Below are 17,210 nucleotides of genomic sequence, written 5' to 3' on the forward strand. Positions count from 1 at the left end.
TAAAGCTGCTTTGTGAAAACAACAGTTGTAAAAAGCGCAATACAAATAAATCTGACTTGACTTGACTTGACTTGACTTTACTCCTGTTAATTTAAGGCCATTTCTCTTGGTTACATAATGAATCTCTTGCTTAATTCTTAATAAGCAGTAGGTATTTCTGATGCTGTAAAAGCAAAAAAGAGATAAAAACAGAGACTGTTTTGTTTCAACAGTGACAAATTCAATTCTACTGCAGTCCTGACAAGAAAGCAAATTACCTTCATATTTATAAAGCTCACCAGTGCGTTCATATCAGAGCACAACATAAATATTTTTGTGTCAAAATGTATTTAGTTCAGCTTTAATGTGGCCTGCTGGGGTCTTCCAATCGATAAGAGTGGGCACACACAAACCTGCATGTCGGTCGTGCAGAGAGTGTGAGCCTTGTGCTGAGAAACACACCTTTAATGGGAAATCTCTGCTCTCTGTGTGGCTTATTAATCTAGTCCCAACAGCACTGTGTCATAATAATGTTACCTTAATCTAAAGATGAAAACCAATCAATACAGAACCATTACTTACACCCTTACAATACAGCAGTATTTTCAGAACTGTGTTTACAGTTTGGAAGAGATGGTGTTTTATCATAATAAGGAAAACAATCTCAGATTGTGAGTGAAAATCATAACTTACATACATTTCATTTTAATATGCTTTGATGTCCAGGAGAAGATTATTAAGTATTACAGACACAAACATCACTGTCTCATAAAATAAACAGCTAACTATAAAATACTAAAACAAACATCAAACACATGCAGAATAACTCTGGGATCTCACAGGAGTGAATACTGACTGGCTGGCAGGCAGGCAGGCAGGCAGGCAGGCAGGCAGGCAGGCAGGCATCACATCAAACAATCAAGCACACCAACGGGATGGTAGCCCTGCACACCAACCGCACACCAGCTAACATATCTTAAAGCTGTCAGCACACCAACCAGCACACCTTAAAGCAACCAGTACATCAACTGACACATTTACAACCCGCCAGCACACCAATCGTCACATCTTACAGCAGCTGGCACACCAACTGGCATATCATAAAGCTGCCGGCATACCAAATGCCACACCAACCGGCACATTTTGAAGCAGCTGGCACACCAACCGTCACATCTTAAAGCTGCTGGCACACCAACTGGCACATCCTTAAAGCAGCCAGTACATCAACTGACACATTTACAACCCGCCAGCACACCAATCGTCACATCTTACAGCAGCTGGCACACCAACTGGCATATCATAAAGCTGCCGGCATACCAAATGCCACACCAACCGACACATTTTGAAGCAGCTGGCACACCAACCGTCACATCTTAAAGCTGCTGGCACACCAACTGGCACATCCTTAAAGCAGCCAGTACATCAACTGACACATTTACAACCTGCCGGCACACCAATTGTCACAGCTTAAAGCTGCTGGCACACCAACTGGCATATCATAAAGTTGCCGGCATAACAAATGCCACATCAACTGGCACATTTTGAAGCAGCTGGCACACCAACCGGCACATCTTAAAGCTTTTGGCACAACCAAAAGCAGCTGGCACACCAACTGGCATATCTTAAAGCTGCTGGCATAACCAACCTCCACAATATAAAGCAGCTGGCACACCAACTGGCATATCTTAAAGATGCTGGCACAACCAACCCGCACAACTTAAAGCAGCTGGCACACCAACTGACACATTTATTACCTGCCGGCACACCAATCGTCACATCTTAAAGCAGCTGACACACCAACACACACTGCCAGCACCAAATGCCACACCATCCAGCATATCATATAGCTGCAGGCACAACAAACGCCACCACTTAAAGCAGCCGGCACATCAACTGACGCATACTAAAGCAGCCAGGATACCAGCCATATCATGTTTGTCTTAGAAGAAACTTAAGATTGTTAAAGAACTTTTGCTTCACATCTTTACATCAACACTGCATAAGAATGTACTTCACGCTATGTTCTAGAAGAACCTAAAGAGCCTTTCTTAAGACAATCATTTAAACCCCTAAAAATGACTAGCTCAGAGGTTCTTTAGCTAAGGTTAAGATTATGTTTTCTTATACAGCATCACAAAAAAAGGTTCTCTGACTTGCATAACAATATCAGAGCATTGTCAGTGTCTAGTCAATGTATTTGTTCCATAAACAATGAACAAATCTCGTTCCCTACTAAGTCCCGCCTCCCTAACCCACATCCCTACAGGATCGGGTTTGTTGTTTCTTGCTAACATGTGAGAGGCTGTGGTTCTGAGAGCACCAAAGCTCTGTCAACTGGATGTGCACATAGGCTAAATAAGAGCCATCATTCAACAGTTGCGTATGCAAATACAAAGGCTGGAAGTGAATAAGTTAGGAACAGTGCCTATAGCCAAAAAGTACTGCACTAATGCATACATGAAACTGTCCCATCAAGAGGCACAATTCAGCTATCCATAAACACTGATAATTCTGCATTAGTGAAACAACATTCAGCAGCAACTCACTCTTCAACATTAACACCATGCAGCTACAACATTTCAAACAGCAGACCACATAGGGGAAGGTAGCTTGGGGAGAGTGATTTCACACTGATGGTGAGTAAAGGGGGCAAGACACACCCTGTATGTAAATAGGTGGTGCCAATGGGAAAATTATGAGTTTTACTCAAATAGGTTGAAAACCACACACAAACCCACTGCATATTACTGAAGCTGCACGGCTGACTCTGTTACTGAGTCAGTCTGATGTTGAGAAACATCAACAAGGGAGAAATTATTAAATCATGTGCAGTTTATTTTTTGCGAGTGTCGTTTTAAACTTACGTGGACCAATCACTGTTTACTTGCAAGCATTTGATGAAAGCATAATGTTAATGTGTTTACATATTTAAAATGAGTATAATTATACTATACATTTGTTAGTATATTTACAACATACTTAGACAAACACATTTTTTAGGGAGGAAAGATTCCATGGGCTAGTATACGGAAGAGCTGGCAACCCTGCCAAAACATTAGTGTGTGTTTGGCAATTAGCCTAATTGGTGATAGGCTCAGTCAGAATGGCAGCCAAAAGAAATGAAAGGTAGATACATGGTAGATACACTTTTTCTCCCTGTTCATTTGGCAGCATCAGTGTGTTATTTTGTCAGGTGACAGAAACAACCCGACTGTGTAGAAGCTCAGACAGAGGAGAGGCAGGTGGAGAGGCAGGCTCACAGATGAAGTAGACTGAAGATGGCTGAATTAAGGATAGACAAAAAACCTAAAGGTTGTTTTTTCACTTATGCATGTTTACTTGTTTAGATGTTCTATCATAAGGTACATAAAGCTGTGATGCTGTTGGTCAATATAATCAAAATTGTGTGATAATGGTTTAAGGAACACACTGACAGGAAAACTCCCTTGTAGTGGGTTGGCTATCAAAAATGCAAAAAGCCTCAGCTTCCAGGGTGCCCCCTGTGGACCACTTTTATGCCCCCTACCAATGCCAAAATGAAACCTATGCATTTGATTAAAAAACATGTACTAATTGATTTTATTTCTTTTTGCTGGCTTTGATCAAAGATGTGCAAGCAGAAAGCATAATACAATAATATACTATATCATGATATCATATCATTCAGAGGTCATTCTGAATTCTGAAAGTTGGACTTTCTTCAGGTGTAGAATCATGTCATTGGAAAAACTTTATGAGAAACAAACTGACTGCATTTCTATTGATGCACAATCATGAAACTGACACAATATAAACAACAACTGGTAGATTCACATTATGTCAAAAAGCGAAAAGCAGCAAATATGGAGATAAGAGGTTTAGATATGAGGAGCTGCACGGAAACCAAAGAATTAAAAAATCAAGATTAGTATATTGTAAATATTTGACAAATGAGATGTAGTCGCGTGTTTGTTTTTCTCTCGTTGTGGTTTTAGGCTAAACGCTCTGCAGGACGTTTGGGCATGGCGCGTTTTTACGCATGATGTGCAAAACAAGGAAAAAGTTGAAGTACACTCAGCCATAAATGTTTTTATTGTCTCTTAGTGCTGTAGCGGGCTCGTCCTATGTTACACAAGCTTCCCTAAAATACCACAGATGCATAAATTTTACCGATCAATATGCACTGAAGTAAAAGTCATATAAACAAACAGAAGTACAACAGAAGTACATTGCTTTACAATGTACCAGGCTCCTTTAGGATGTGCCCATTGGTGTGCCGGATGCTTTAAGATGTGCCGGTTGGTGTGCCGGGTGCTTTAATATGTGCCGTTTGGTGTATCTGCTGCATTAGGATTTGTGCCGGTTGGTGTGCCGACAGTGTTAAGTTGTGGCAAATAGTGTGCCAGATGCTTTAGTGTATGCCAACTGCTTAAACATGTGCCGGTTGGTGTGGCAGCAGAGTTAAGTTGTGCTGGTTGGTGTGCAGACAGCTTTAAGTCGTGCCGTTCGGTGTGCCGGATGCCTTAACATGTGCCAGTTGGTGTGCCAGCAGCTTTAAGATGCGTCAGTTGCTGTGCTGGTAGTTTTAAGATGTGCTCTTTGGTGTGCCACCAGCATAAGAATGTGCCAGTTGGTGTGCCGGATGCATTAAGATGTGCTGGTTGGTGTGCCTGCTGCTTTAACATGTGCCAGTTGGTGTGCCGGATGCATTAAGATGTGCCGGTTGGTGTGCCTGCTGCTTTAAGATGTGCTGGTTGGTGTGCCTGCTGCTTTAAGATGTGCTGGTTGGTGTGCCTGCTGCTTTAACATGTGGCGGTTGGTGTGCCTGCTGCTTTAAGATGTGCTGGTTGGTGTGCCTGCTCCTTTAAGATGTGCTGGTTGGTGTGCCTGCTGCTTTAACATGTGCCGGTTGGTGTGCCTGCTGCTTTAACATGTGCCGGTTGGTGTGCCTGCTGCTTTAAGATGTGCCGGTTGGTGTGCCGGATGCTTTAAGATGTGCCGGTTGGTGTGCCGGATGCTTTAAGATGTGCCGGTTGGTGTGCCGGATGCTTTAAGATGTGCCAGTTGATGTGCCTGCTGCTTTAACATGTGCCGGTTGGTGTGCCGGATGCTTTAAGATGTGCCAGTTGATGTGCCTGCTGCTTTACCATAAATTTGTTTATTTATTTATTATTTATGTAAGCATTTTTTACACACACAGAAAACACATAAAATAAATAAGTAAACAAAAATGCTTAACTCTAGTCTGAAACTTTGGACTACGACAACCAGAAATCCCAGGCTGAACTGGCGCGCAGTTAAAATGCACTCGGGGGAAACAGCGCCATTAAACGTTCCTCAAAATGTGTACATTTATTTATTTGTGTATTTCATACAATGCTAAGACTTCATATTATTTATTATAACATCACGGTGTAATATCGAAATACAACGACGTGGTAATTAACAAACAATGTTTAATCATTTAAGCACTCTTTTCTATTCGTTTCCCGGGGAAGTAAATTTCTGCCGTACGGCGCCAAGATATAAACAACAGCGTCTTAAGTTCAGTTTTAGGTTTTCCTTATTTTGAGGAGCTTTCCAGTCTTTGGTAACTAGTACTAGCTATATTTTACAGAAAAACGAACGACAGTGGAGCACAATGCCGTAAGTTTCACTGTTTCTTGACTTTTCTGAATTTAGTCATTAATTAAATGCAGATGAGAAACTAACTGAAGACCAAACCTAGATAAATAAAGGGATAAAACAAGGGCTGCGTCCAAAACCACGTGTGCTGTACATGTGCCAACGAGGGCCGATGGTTCAGACAGGTGTACTGATGCTGAGACAGTTTACAACCTACTCTTACTTTGTGTCATGTAGTTAATCTTGAGTTTATCCTTGAATTTGGATCGAGGTGGCAATAAACAAATAGCTAGCTAGCATTGTCGAACGAAAGATCAGACTTTCAGTCAGGCTGTTTAACTGGACTGTGTTTTGTTCAAATACTGACTAAAATGACGTCATTTAGATATGTAATGTGTAAAACATTCAATATTGGAAGTTGTGCTTGAAAGCTTGTATAGTTGTACAGTTAATTTTTCCACTTTTCATTTTTTGACATGTAAATGTAAATCTGTCTGTTGTTGATCTGTCAAATTTCCTGATAAATGGACTAATAGAAATACTCCAAAATGGCTTGGAATCTCCTGTAAAGTTACTGTTTTAGAGATTTTCACATGACCACTGACTATTTTCACAGACTGTGTGACTGTGTTGCTTGTGCGTACCAACATGTACAGGTCTGAATGCTTCAACCTGACATAGAGGGTTTGTCTGGGGGCTGTTATTTAGCTGGCATTATTTGGGTCCTCTTGTCCTGTTGGAAGAAAAGGTCACTGCAAATCAATACAAGGATATGCTGACTGGTCATCTTTATCATATAATGCAACATTTCTATCCCGGTGGAAGTAATTTCATCCAAGACCAGAGTACCTGCATCCACGAGGCACGCAAGGTCACTGAATGCTTTAATGAATATGAAAATTCAGGTTTTTCATAGACTCACATGCTGCGCCCTTGCAGCTCACAGTCCAATTAAACAACAAGTTTGGGACCACTGTGTTGGACAGCGCTCTCCTTTGTTTTCCTTTCATTTTTCATCTTTTTGTGGTTTGAATTAAACGTAGTAATGCTGCTGTGTACATTATTTAAAAAAATGTTTTCTTTTGCAGTGTCAAACGAAATCTGTTGGGAGGCAAGGAAAATGTAAGAACTGCACTGACAACTTTATATATATCTCACCCTTCAGTTATTCATGCTTGGATTCTGGTGGTATCACTGGAAATTCATTTATTTACTCTCCTATCAATTTAATTCCCACCCACTAGCTAAATCTTCCCTCATCACAGAGAGAGTTATGCTATTTATGTTCTCTTGGTCACAATCACATCTATAGATGGCTGTGGCATCTCTGGGGATCAAACCTGTTAATTTCTGATAATGAGGCCAAGGCTTTGAGAGCACCTCACTTGCTTAGCTTTTACTGATTTAGTTACATCTCTCCATCCTAACACACAACAAACAGGGCCCAGTTATGTTTTACGCTTGTCATCATGTATAAACACCTTAGTAGCAGTTATTGTGTGTACATTTTGGACAAATAATAATAGCATTTGCTGTCTAGCTTCAGAATTTCACTAAAAAAAATTAAATATAGGTCCTCTGACATGTCTGTCTGACTGCCTGCCTGTCTCTCGTTATTGAATTGTTTTCATCAAAATATAATCTAGACTCCATCAAAGAGGCCAAATCAGAACAAGGTCTATTCCCCTGTGACTGGGACTGTGCCCATGAGTCCAGCTTCCAAAACTCAAGGTACTGGAGTTCATTTGTATTCAAAGGTTTGGTGATTCTGATGACCACATTACACTTTAATTTCTTATATACATTCTAAGACAGAGAGCATTGAAGTATATGGCAGCTTCTATGCCATAATATTTACATACCATGATTTTGCTTTTCAGTTTAGCAATATTTTAATTTATGTATTTGACAGGTCTTAAGCATTATATCCACAACCTAATTCACCTTAAAAACATCTGTTTTCCTGTTGCCAAGCAGTTTGTTTTAGGTTTATAATTTTGTTTTGTGCAGTTTGAGCATGACCTGCAGAATCTGAAATTTGTAAAGACAAAGATTCCATCAAAAAGAAAAAGTCAAACAGACATTATTTCATAATAGAGTAACAGCACTCAGGAAGCCTACCAGTCTATGTGGCAGCTCTATGTGAGTGTATCAGTCACTGTGGTCTTGCTGGGATTTTTACTCAAGTGTAAATCCAGCAGTGATAAGAGAGAGAATGGGCTGCTTCCAGCAACATCCAGCAAAGAAGACTAAAGCCGTTCTTCTTATAAATCTTATAAATCTCCAACTCCAATCTGAAGGCCTTAATTAAATGGATTAGGTTAGTCAGTTAGGGTTGGAGCTAAACTAGACTGCTGGACTAGAGGATGACTTAACACCGTTTGTGTATCAGCATCCACAGTGTGAACCTGAACAGTGTGTATGACAGGTGTGTGTTTAAAGCGAGCAGGAATCATTAACTTTCCCTCTCAGTAGCTTTAGCATTAGTGCCCAGGAAGTCTGCCATTACTGCAGCGAGACTCTCTGTGTCTCTTGTAACCATAACAGCTGTCTTTCTTTAAACTGCTTTGATAGATTGCTGATACCTAATACCTTATCAGCAGGTAATTCCAAAACCAGTGGGAAGACTGTCAGTTCCTTAGGAAGAAAAGAGCCAAAGACTGAAGAAGAGAGGTGAGTGTATTTGTTGTTAAACTCAAAACACCACCCTGTGTTATGTTGTTCAGCTGCATGCTTTATATGTTTTAGCTGTCAAATCCACAATTTTAAAGAGCTTTTGCCAGTAAGTATTGCATGATACATTATGTAATGCACGGCTGTTATCCATATTGCTACGGGCAATTGTACAGTCAGCTTTTTCTTCTTTTAAAAATGCACATAATTTATTTTACTGTTTAGATTGTACGCACCATCTTACTTTTCTGGTTAGTGAGAGTGATATTATTATCAGACCATTGGAACTAAAAGATATCTCTCATCATTAGGGGATATTTCCTTTGTCCCACTTGGCTGATGGTCATTATGACTGATCAGAATTTAATGACAGGACATGGAGGGAGCTTCATCACCAGCCAAAAGCCGTTGTGATTTACACAGCACTAAAAATAGTTGGATAAGGAGTGTTTAAGAAAAGACCTATTTCCTCTCCAGCGCTTACTAACACAGGGTCCCGCGCGATCCATCAAGACAAGCATTAGTTTTGAATTTTATAGTGAAGTCATTTAAGAGGAAGCTAGTTAAATATATATAAAAACATCAATAAAGAGAATGAGCTTATGATTCATTTAAGAAAGTATTCATTTGAAAGAGCCATCTCCGTGCCACATGGAGTAGCACAGAATGTTCACTGGAACTGGATCACAGGCACCGTTGTGAGGAAGTACATCAGAGGATTGCAGCAGTGGTAGAGGTGTAACGGTAGACAACATTCAAAACTCAATTTGGTGTGATGATTGATTGGTCTGGCTCAGATACCCAATTTTTAGTGCTTGTGGTCCCACTCTCTGACAAAATGACCCCCACAAAATGACACCTTCTTGAATTTGTAATAGATTTATTAAGCAACAACAAATGAGAGTGGGTGTGTGCTCAACATAAAAGCCACCCCAACCCTTCTGGCCTGCTTCACTCTGATAGGCTGCTGTGAGCTGCCTTTATTTTGCTCATTGACCGTAGTTTTCATAAGGAAAGATGGTAAATGAGAGCTCCCCAGTAGAGACTGAAAGGCAAAATTCGATATACTGATTTTACATTGATGCATCCTAAAATCATAAACAGGATTTAATGTCACATACTACTAGACTGTTTTGTTGATTTCTAACTCACTGGCAGCTGTAAATGGCAAATATGGGAAACACTGAATCAGAATTCATACATTTAACTCTTCTGTTTCTCCAGAATGACTTTTTACAGATCTAAAGTGGAGGGATCTGTAGAGGCGTTAATGAAAACCAGGAAACAGCTGGAGACATTAATGGTATGTATGGCACATTTGGTTGCTTCTCTCCCCCTTCAGAACATGAGGTAGTCTAATAAGTATTTCACATGGAAAGGTTTGGACCCCCATGTTCAAGTGACAACATAAAAAATGCCACAACATTTTAGATGTCATCCCCTCTATGATGTTAAATCAATCAAATAAACTGCACAGACTTATATTCTCTATAAAATGAATAAAATATGTAATATGACTATGGATGCCCAAACATTTGCATATGAATGTGTACTCAAGTTTCCTAGTTCATCCTTAAAAAAATACTTTGTAAAAATAATGGTTTTATTTAAATTATTAATAAAAAAAGTTTTTAGAGTGCATGAAACCAGTTAATTAGCTTGTTACCATATGGCTTCATTCTAGGTTTATGCTTAATCCTGATCAGGGAAATCAGCCCTTGAATGTTCACTTCTTCTACTGTCTTTGTGTATAATTTGTTTGGGTGTAGCCAATAGAGGGCAGCAGTGAGCTGCGCAGGGTCTTGCTGATGAGTCCTGCTGACTTGCACACTGAGCTCAAGAGGCACAAAGAGCTGAGTGAGTCCTCATTACACCATGTATTCTCAACCCTTATGTGGCTTTAATCACAGCTGCTGTCTGCATGCACATCTATACTATTTCCTCTGAATATTCAGACATAGAGGGGCAGTTGTATGGAATTAACATTTTTTTTGTTGTAAATTGAATAATAAGCCAGTATTTGTTTGTTTTTGGTTTTTTTTCTTTTTCTTTCCCCAGCATCTAAGGTTGGTAGTTGTGTAAATGCAGCACAAAGGCATGAGGATTGCCTCCAAGGTAAGTGGATTAATAAAAGTAATTTGATCTTAAAAATAGAAAATTCAATAACAGCCATGTTATTTCTGCTATGACCATTCTGGGCAGGGCTAGTACACTTAATAAGGCCTTTTACCTGGACAGGGATTATGTCTGGACTACATGAATTTATAGAAAATCCCCATTCACAATCAGGTGTAGTCCAGGACCTGGTTTAATCCCTGTCTGGGAAACCAGTCACCAGTGTTTAGCAGTTTGTGTAGAGCAATGTATATATTTGTATTGCTGCAACTTACTTAACCATTTAAACAGTCTATGGACAGCTAGCGGGCTGAAGTGATATTACAAATTTCTATTAACAAAGAATAGCCTCTGAATAAATATTCCTAATTATGTAATAAGCCTTGTTGCGTTAAGGGGTTAAAGACTTTTTTTTTACCAGTACAGTTGTTAAATTGCCCAATTTAAATCTAAATACTTCATTAATATTTTTATATTTTAAAAAAACATGGCAACAGATTAAATGGTTCATAAATTAAACAGTGAGACAGTTTAAAACTATTACAAAATGGCTTATTTTGGTTGTTTACAATAGCCAGTTCTTTACATATCCTATCCAGAGAGACCATGTGAATTTGACCATGTAATGGGAATAGGCAAATGTAGTGGTGTGAATCTTGCCCAAGGACTCCTAGTCTGCTGTGTTAATGGCAGTTGTCATTTGTCATTTCTCCATTCCAACTGATTGGAGCATTAGATGAACAATATAAGGATGGCAGCTGCATTAAAGTAATGTTGATTTTCTTTCTTTTCTTTTTTAATTTTTTTTTTTTGTTTTTGGGACACTGATTGTATGCTAACGAACATGTCTTTGCCCATCTAAGTCAAAATAAGCACATACAATTGATTAACCTATAAGGCTGAATACAATGTCAAAGTAATGCTTTTTCTTTTGGATTTTCTTATAAAAAAATTATTAAAAAGCTTATTGGATCAAATCATAGTTATTGAAAAGTCGCTTAAAGCTGAAACACTACTAGCACTTTAGTAAGAGAGTGACTAGCACACTTGCGATTCACTTTCAGATGAGCACTGTTTCACAGAACGATCATTGTCTGGCTCTAACAGGAGGATAAGTGGTGCCCTGTATTGAATTGATTCAAATCACAGTATTATGATTGTGACCTTTTTGCTTTGCTTAAAAGCGTCTGAGAAAGAAAACATTTGGTGTTCCACTCATTTATGGCCCATGATTGATTTCAGGCTCTGAAGATTTTGGTTTTGTTCACATGAGGTTTGAGAGGGCTTTGGCATTTTCTCGACTCAGCCTTATCAGTGCTAGATGACCATAAAAAATGTTTGCTGCAATCACTGCTGGAATAAAAGGCCCCTTCATTTCCAAGAGCAAGAACAACATTTAGTTTTCATAACACAAACAGCCGAGCGCTTCTCTTCATGGGACAGAATTAATTTGATTATTTCAAGCATGTATTGTGCCTTCAGCAAAGTTGCACTTGTGATCCAGTCACATAATGGTGATTTGTAGCAAGTGAATGGGGTGGATTGTAATGGCGTTCAGCATGTTTTTAAGATAAGGTCGTTCAAATTGTTTTAATTAGTCACACTAGAGGACCTTGGCGTATGCGCCGCTAGTAGCTCAACACCGCAGGAATGTCACATTTTTGATCACATGGTGGAGCATGAAATTTATCAGTGCGCAGAGCCTGTCTTACAACAACAAAGTACACAATGTTTTCACATTGATCGCCCAGCGCTGTGAATTGAGCTTCTGTTGCTGTGAGACATACATTCAGTAAACAGTTTGTTATTCAAGGCTGCGTAGGCGCACAGCTATGGATGTGTCGGCGTGTTGAATCAGGGTGGATGATCTTGATGTTTTAAGGCTCACATGGGGTTAAATGTTTGCTTTGCTGAGAGGGAGAAATGCATTTCTGTCATTCATGTAGAAACGATTACAAACGTAAGGATGGATTGAGGAGGCATTTTCTAGAGAAGACATGGCATGGCAGTACTGCACTTTTAATGGTTTCTTTGAACTGTTTGCTTTCTGGGGCAGAATGAGTGCACAACATACATCTTTAATAGAAAGGCAAAGGCCTTTTAACTATAACTTTGATGATTAGATCATTGACTACAGCTGGTAGCTTTTCTGTACTCATGTAAAAAGAGTTGGTTGGCGACAGATGGAATTTGGCTTCCGCCTTTAACCCATTTGTGCAGTGAACAAGCACAAACACACTAGTAATCAAACACATACAGCGACAGCGAACATGCATGCCCGGAGTGGTGGGCAGCCATTGCTTTGGTGCATGGAGAGCTGAGAGGGTGAAGGGCCTTTCTCAAGGGCCCAACAGTGACAGCTTGCCGAGCCTGGGTATCGAACCCACAACCCTGTCGTCACCTAAGGAGTTAAGTGCAGATCTGAGAAGAATGGCCATAGATATGAAATAGAGCCAACTAATTTATCTAAACTGTACCGGTTTGCCAAGAAGAGTGGTCAAATATCCAACCAACATTCTCCCAAACATTTGCTATCACAAATGTCTGTTTAAGGTGTGCTGTATGTTCAGTTTTGATCCTGTGTTGATTTCAGGGGGGAAAAAGTTTGTTCACCAAAAATTACACAAAATTATATGTTGTACAATCATTCACCTCAAGACAAAGACGAGTCCAAAGAATAAATTGAAAGCCTAATTTTCCCACAACATTTGTATCCAAAATGATTGTATTTAAACTATAAAACGGACCACAGAAGTATCTTGTATTCCCCACATATTTTTAACAAATGGATATTATAGAATGAACGCTGTTGTATATTACTAACACAACAGTAGTAAGCTCCTAAAGAGCAGAGAAGGTGGGCTGACCTCAGTCACTGCAGTTTTAGTGACCTCAGATTTTTTTCAAACTAGTGGAACACGCTGGTACTTTCCAGAAACAGTAATAAAATACTGCTTGAATTTCAAGCAGCTAGGTGAGCTTGATCTAGAGAATATGGAAACTGAGGCAGCCAGAGCAGAAGTCAGTTTGGTAACCTTGGTAATGTTTTTCATGTGGAAAGTGTATATTTAAGAGCTAAGGTACAATCCAGTACCTTAGTCCAGTATTCGGGGATGTCATGGCCATTAGTTTACATACTTTTCATTTCACTTCACCCTTTTAAGTATGTAAATACAGGTTTCTGAATCAGCTGAATGGGAGAACTCTAGGTGCTCTAAGAAAAAAAATAAAAAGTGCTCCTTTGAAAAACATTTTTTGTTAAAGATCACTATTAAGTGTGACTATTCTACATTTTTCTTCTATTTGATTATATTTGACCTAAATCCACTTCCGTATGTTGTAATTCATGTTTGCATGGCCGTTTTCCATCTTCTCTTTATTCTTTTAACAGACTTTCTGTCTTAAACTGCTACAGGATGAATGAAAGGTGATATGTAAATAAATGCATGGTTGCAACATCATAACTATAATAATTAAAAATTGATGATTACTGTTCTTTTTAATAGTGTTTATACTACTACATCAAAATTTCTTGTTTTAAAAAGCAAAGACGTTTTGGTTTATGAGCCCATTCAAGATGGGACGCAAAGTCACTTCTACTAGGTACTAGGGTTGCACACAAGCACACAGTCACCCGAGCTGCTGCGATTGTGAGGATATGACACTAGTTTGTGTCATGGCCAAGTTGAGCGGCAGGCAGTGTGATACCGCCAAGACAGCTGAGAAAATCCACAAGGATATTTTAACTTTGACAGACAAATGTCTGTCAATCTATGAATCCATGTCTGTAGTGCTGGGCTTCTTCTGCTCCTAAATGTTCCCAGTGGCTTCTGCAAACATCCCTGCTGGTTGTCAGCCTGAAGTAATAATCAGGAGTTGTTTGAGAGCATAACCAAAGTCAAGGTGCTGAAGACTAACAGGAAAGGCAGAGAAACACCAGAAAAGGGTGAGGTTCAGAGGTTCTCAATGCTATGAAAAGTTTTTCGTAAGCATTCTTGAAGTCCCCACTCCCAGCAGTTGAACTGGCTGTAAATTTTCTCAACTCGTTCACGCATTACCAAGTGGTCAACCCGGCCCAGCATGTGCTGATGAGCACAAAATGGAAAGAGAGCGCACAATAATTCTGGGGCAAGTTTGCTGCTCAGACTGGGGTGAGGGGAGTGTGTGTATTGATTATTTGTGTGTTGCAAGAGATTTGGAAAATTCAATTAAAGGAGTTGAGCAAAGGATTCATAAATCGGTCCTTGCCTCCGCCCACCCCCCGCCCCTACAGAGACATTGTTATGTTCTAAATCAATGTTGCACTTCACAATATATTTTCTTTGGAGCATGAAAATAAATAACATTTAAACAGTTCTGCTTACCGCCGAAACAAGTTTTATCTTCAGCACAGCCCTCTGTCACTGCAAGGCGGCCTCCTGCGCACACCGCTGAGGTAGTAACAGATTTTTATGGCAAATGTTCCATAAGAAAATCCTATATAATGTGAATTTTGCGATGGAAAAATGAGGAGGAAGGGGACGGATCAGCAGTATAAAAATTGATCAGGCCGCAGATGGGGTCGAGTCAGGGGAGATTTGTAAGACAGCCTTAATAGACTGTATTAAAGAAAGATTCCTTAAAAATGTAATAAAACAAATAGGTTTTCAGCAGTTGGCTGGGGAAAGGGTCACAGACCCTGCTCTCACCACATCAATCTGGTGCTGTTGATGGATAAATGGGGTCTGTTTGGGCTGAATTTTATGCTTTTTTATGCTTTTTCTTTGGAAAACGGAGACACAATTAAAGGCATGCTGTATATTAGAGAGCTTTTCGTAGGACAGGTGACTAGCTTTTTTTTTCCCATGGCTTTGATACAGATTCTATCATATGCTTTTATGACCACATACATCTGCAATGGAATTTCATATGGAATTGAATACATCACTATATGGTCCGAGGAGTGTTACAGTATTCTCATTTGAATACAGATTACAGGTGTGGCTTGAACTATGTTAGTGTGATCAGCTCTTTGTGCTTTTGTCTAATGTTATATTGTTTACCCCCCCCTTCATAAACCTGTGTGCTTTGTCAAAACCGATAATGTAAAGCGTGTATTCCATTTGTGTGGATCTCACAGGTAGAACACAGACTGGCAGCTCCTATGAGTTTCTGAAGGAAATCTTAAGGCAAGTCTTTTTTTCTCATTAACACTCACTTGCAAATGGAATAGCTCTGCTTGTCTTTGGAGATGCTGTCTTATCTTATTGTCAGCATGCGTGATGCACACCAAACAGTCTGTCAGTCTTGAGGCAGTGAGACGTCTGGGTAGCTGCCAGTCAATTCGGCATGTGTCAAAAGCAGACGGCGCAGCAGACACCTTCCCATCCGGCCTGAGACACATTTACACTGAACTTGCTCTCCTCAAGGGCTCCTGCTTTTCCTTTTCACCCACAAGCTGACAAAATGTTGATTCTACGATGTGCGCCGAGCTGCGCCGCTGCAAAAATGTTTGTACCTCTGGCATGCTGTCGCATTAGAGCTGATGCAGACGGAGATCTATACATGCACGTTTGAGAAAAGCTGAAGGAAAAAAAAAATTAAACACACAAAGCTGCTTGTAGAGTACTAAAATTCTGGCTTCCTGTATTGTTTTTGCACTTCCATGCTGGTGGATGGATGGCTGCGGTTTTCATGTTTATCTCTTGTCTCTTTATTTGGCAGTGGCTGAGAGCGCCAATCTGAACAACAGCTGGTGCCCACACAAACCATTTCCTATTTCTGCTCAAGATGGATCATATAACTCTCACTTTATCACCCCTGGAGGCCACGTGAAGGACAAAAGCGCAAGGTGGCGCATTAACAGTGTTGTTTTTCCATGTAAATTACTTCTTTTGTTAGAAGGAAAGTATTGGGATGCAGTTTGAGATGGCCTATGCTTGGCCATACTAGGCTCCTGTAGTATGCTATAAACCAACCAAATGCAAAAAGAGAAAGACATTCTTTCCTATGCTGAGGATAAGCTATGTGATGTGATGTGATTCGATTCACTAGACCTCCAGCTGTCTACTGTCTTTACAACTGACCCATCAGCACTTGCTTGATCAGGTTTCTTTACCTCCTCTTCAGACCATGACTTCCACCATACATTATTACTTCCAACTTCCATACCAGTGAACAGCAGAGGGGCTAACCAACACACTGACCAGATCCATCAAGCACCCTGGCCTGGGCTGGTCGTATGTTGGTTGGCTCAAGGAAAGAAAACAAATGTTACCTGCCCATTGGCTCTTTTGTCCCAAGTGTGCCTCTTTTTGTCCTTCATTTCTCAATGTTGTTTTGCATTTATTGTATTTGAACCAACAGTCCATTGTCGTGTGTGTGTGTGTGTGTGTGTGTGTGTGTGTGGCCGCAGGGCTTGTCCAAGCTGTATCACTATAGCCCCTTTGTGACCTGATAACATTTACAGTTGTAATGGATTTTTTTAATGTCCGTCATTAACTCGTCTGAAAGAAGGGTTGGGGTGGAGGGGAGTGTGTGGGGTTGTGTGCACCTTTGTTCCTCTGGTATTTCAGCTTTATGGCACTGTGTTCAGATATGTCCCTTCCCATCATTTTTGTTTTATAGCTCATGAAGTCGATGCATTTTTATTGTAACGCACAGCCTTTGTGTGGGCATGATGTCTAGTTGTTGTGTGGCTAACTCTTTGTTGCTCACTTAAAGTGTTTGGGCTTAAATTTAGGTCTCATAAAACATAAATACTGAATTATGCTTGTGGTTAATTGCATGGATTTCTTAAGGATGTCAGAGTTGCCTATTTGGAGAAAGACACCCATACACACAAATGTACAAAAGCATTT

At 40.0% G+C, this 17,210-nt stretch overlaps 1 protein-coding gene across 1 annotated transcript; it reads left to right on the forward strand.

Moving 5' to 3' along the window:
* Positions 1–5,512: 5,512 nt before the first annotated feature.
* itgb3bp (integrin subunit beta 3 binding protein) lies at positions 5,513–17,206 on the forward strand. The gene is made up of 9 exons (XM_072683014.1): positions 5,513–5,604; positions 6,672–6,705; positions 7,230–7,314; positions 8,184–8,256; positions 9,481–9,559; positions 10,026–10,113; positions 10,315–10,371; positions 15,491–15,539; positions 16,075–17,206. Exons 1-9 carry the CDS (start codon positions 5,600–5,602, stop codon positions 16,079–16,081), a joined length of 477 nt encoding a protein of 158 aa, XP_072539115.1. The 5' UTR covers positions 5,513–5,599; the 3' UTR covers positions 16,082–17,206.
* Positions 17,207–17,210: the final 4 nt, after the last annotated feature.

Source organism: Salminus brasiliensis, chromosome 7, assembly GCF_030463535.1.
Source record: "Salminus brasiliensis chromosome 7, fSalBra1.hap2, whole genome shotgun sequence".
Lineage (NCBI taxonomy): Eukaryota > Metazoa > Chordata > Actinopteri > Characiformes > Bryconidae > Salminus > Salminus brasiliensis.

Excerpts from the sequence above, each read along its gene's own strand:
- itgb3bp (XM_072683014.1), top strand. Across the intron at positions 7,315-8,183 it reads TCCAGCTTCCAAAACTCAAG|CAGGTAATTCCAAAACCAGT; the intron begins GTACTGGAGTTC and ends ATACCTTATCAG. Across the intron at positions 10,372-15,490 it reads GCATGAGGATTGCCTCCAAG|GTAGAACACAGACTGGCAGC; the intron begins GTAAGTGGATTA and ends TGGATCTCACAG.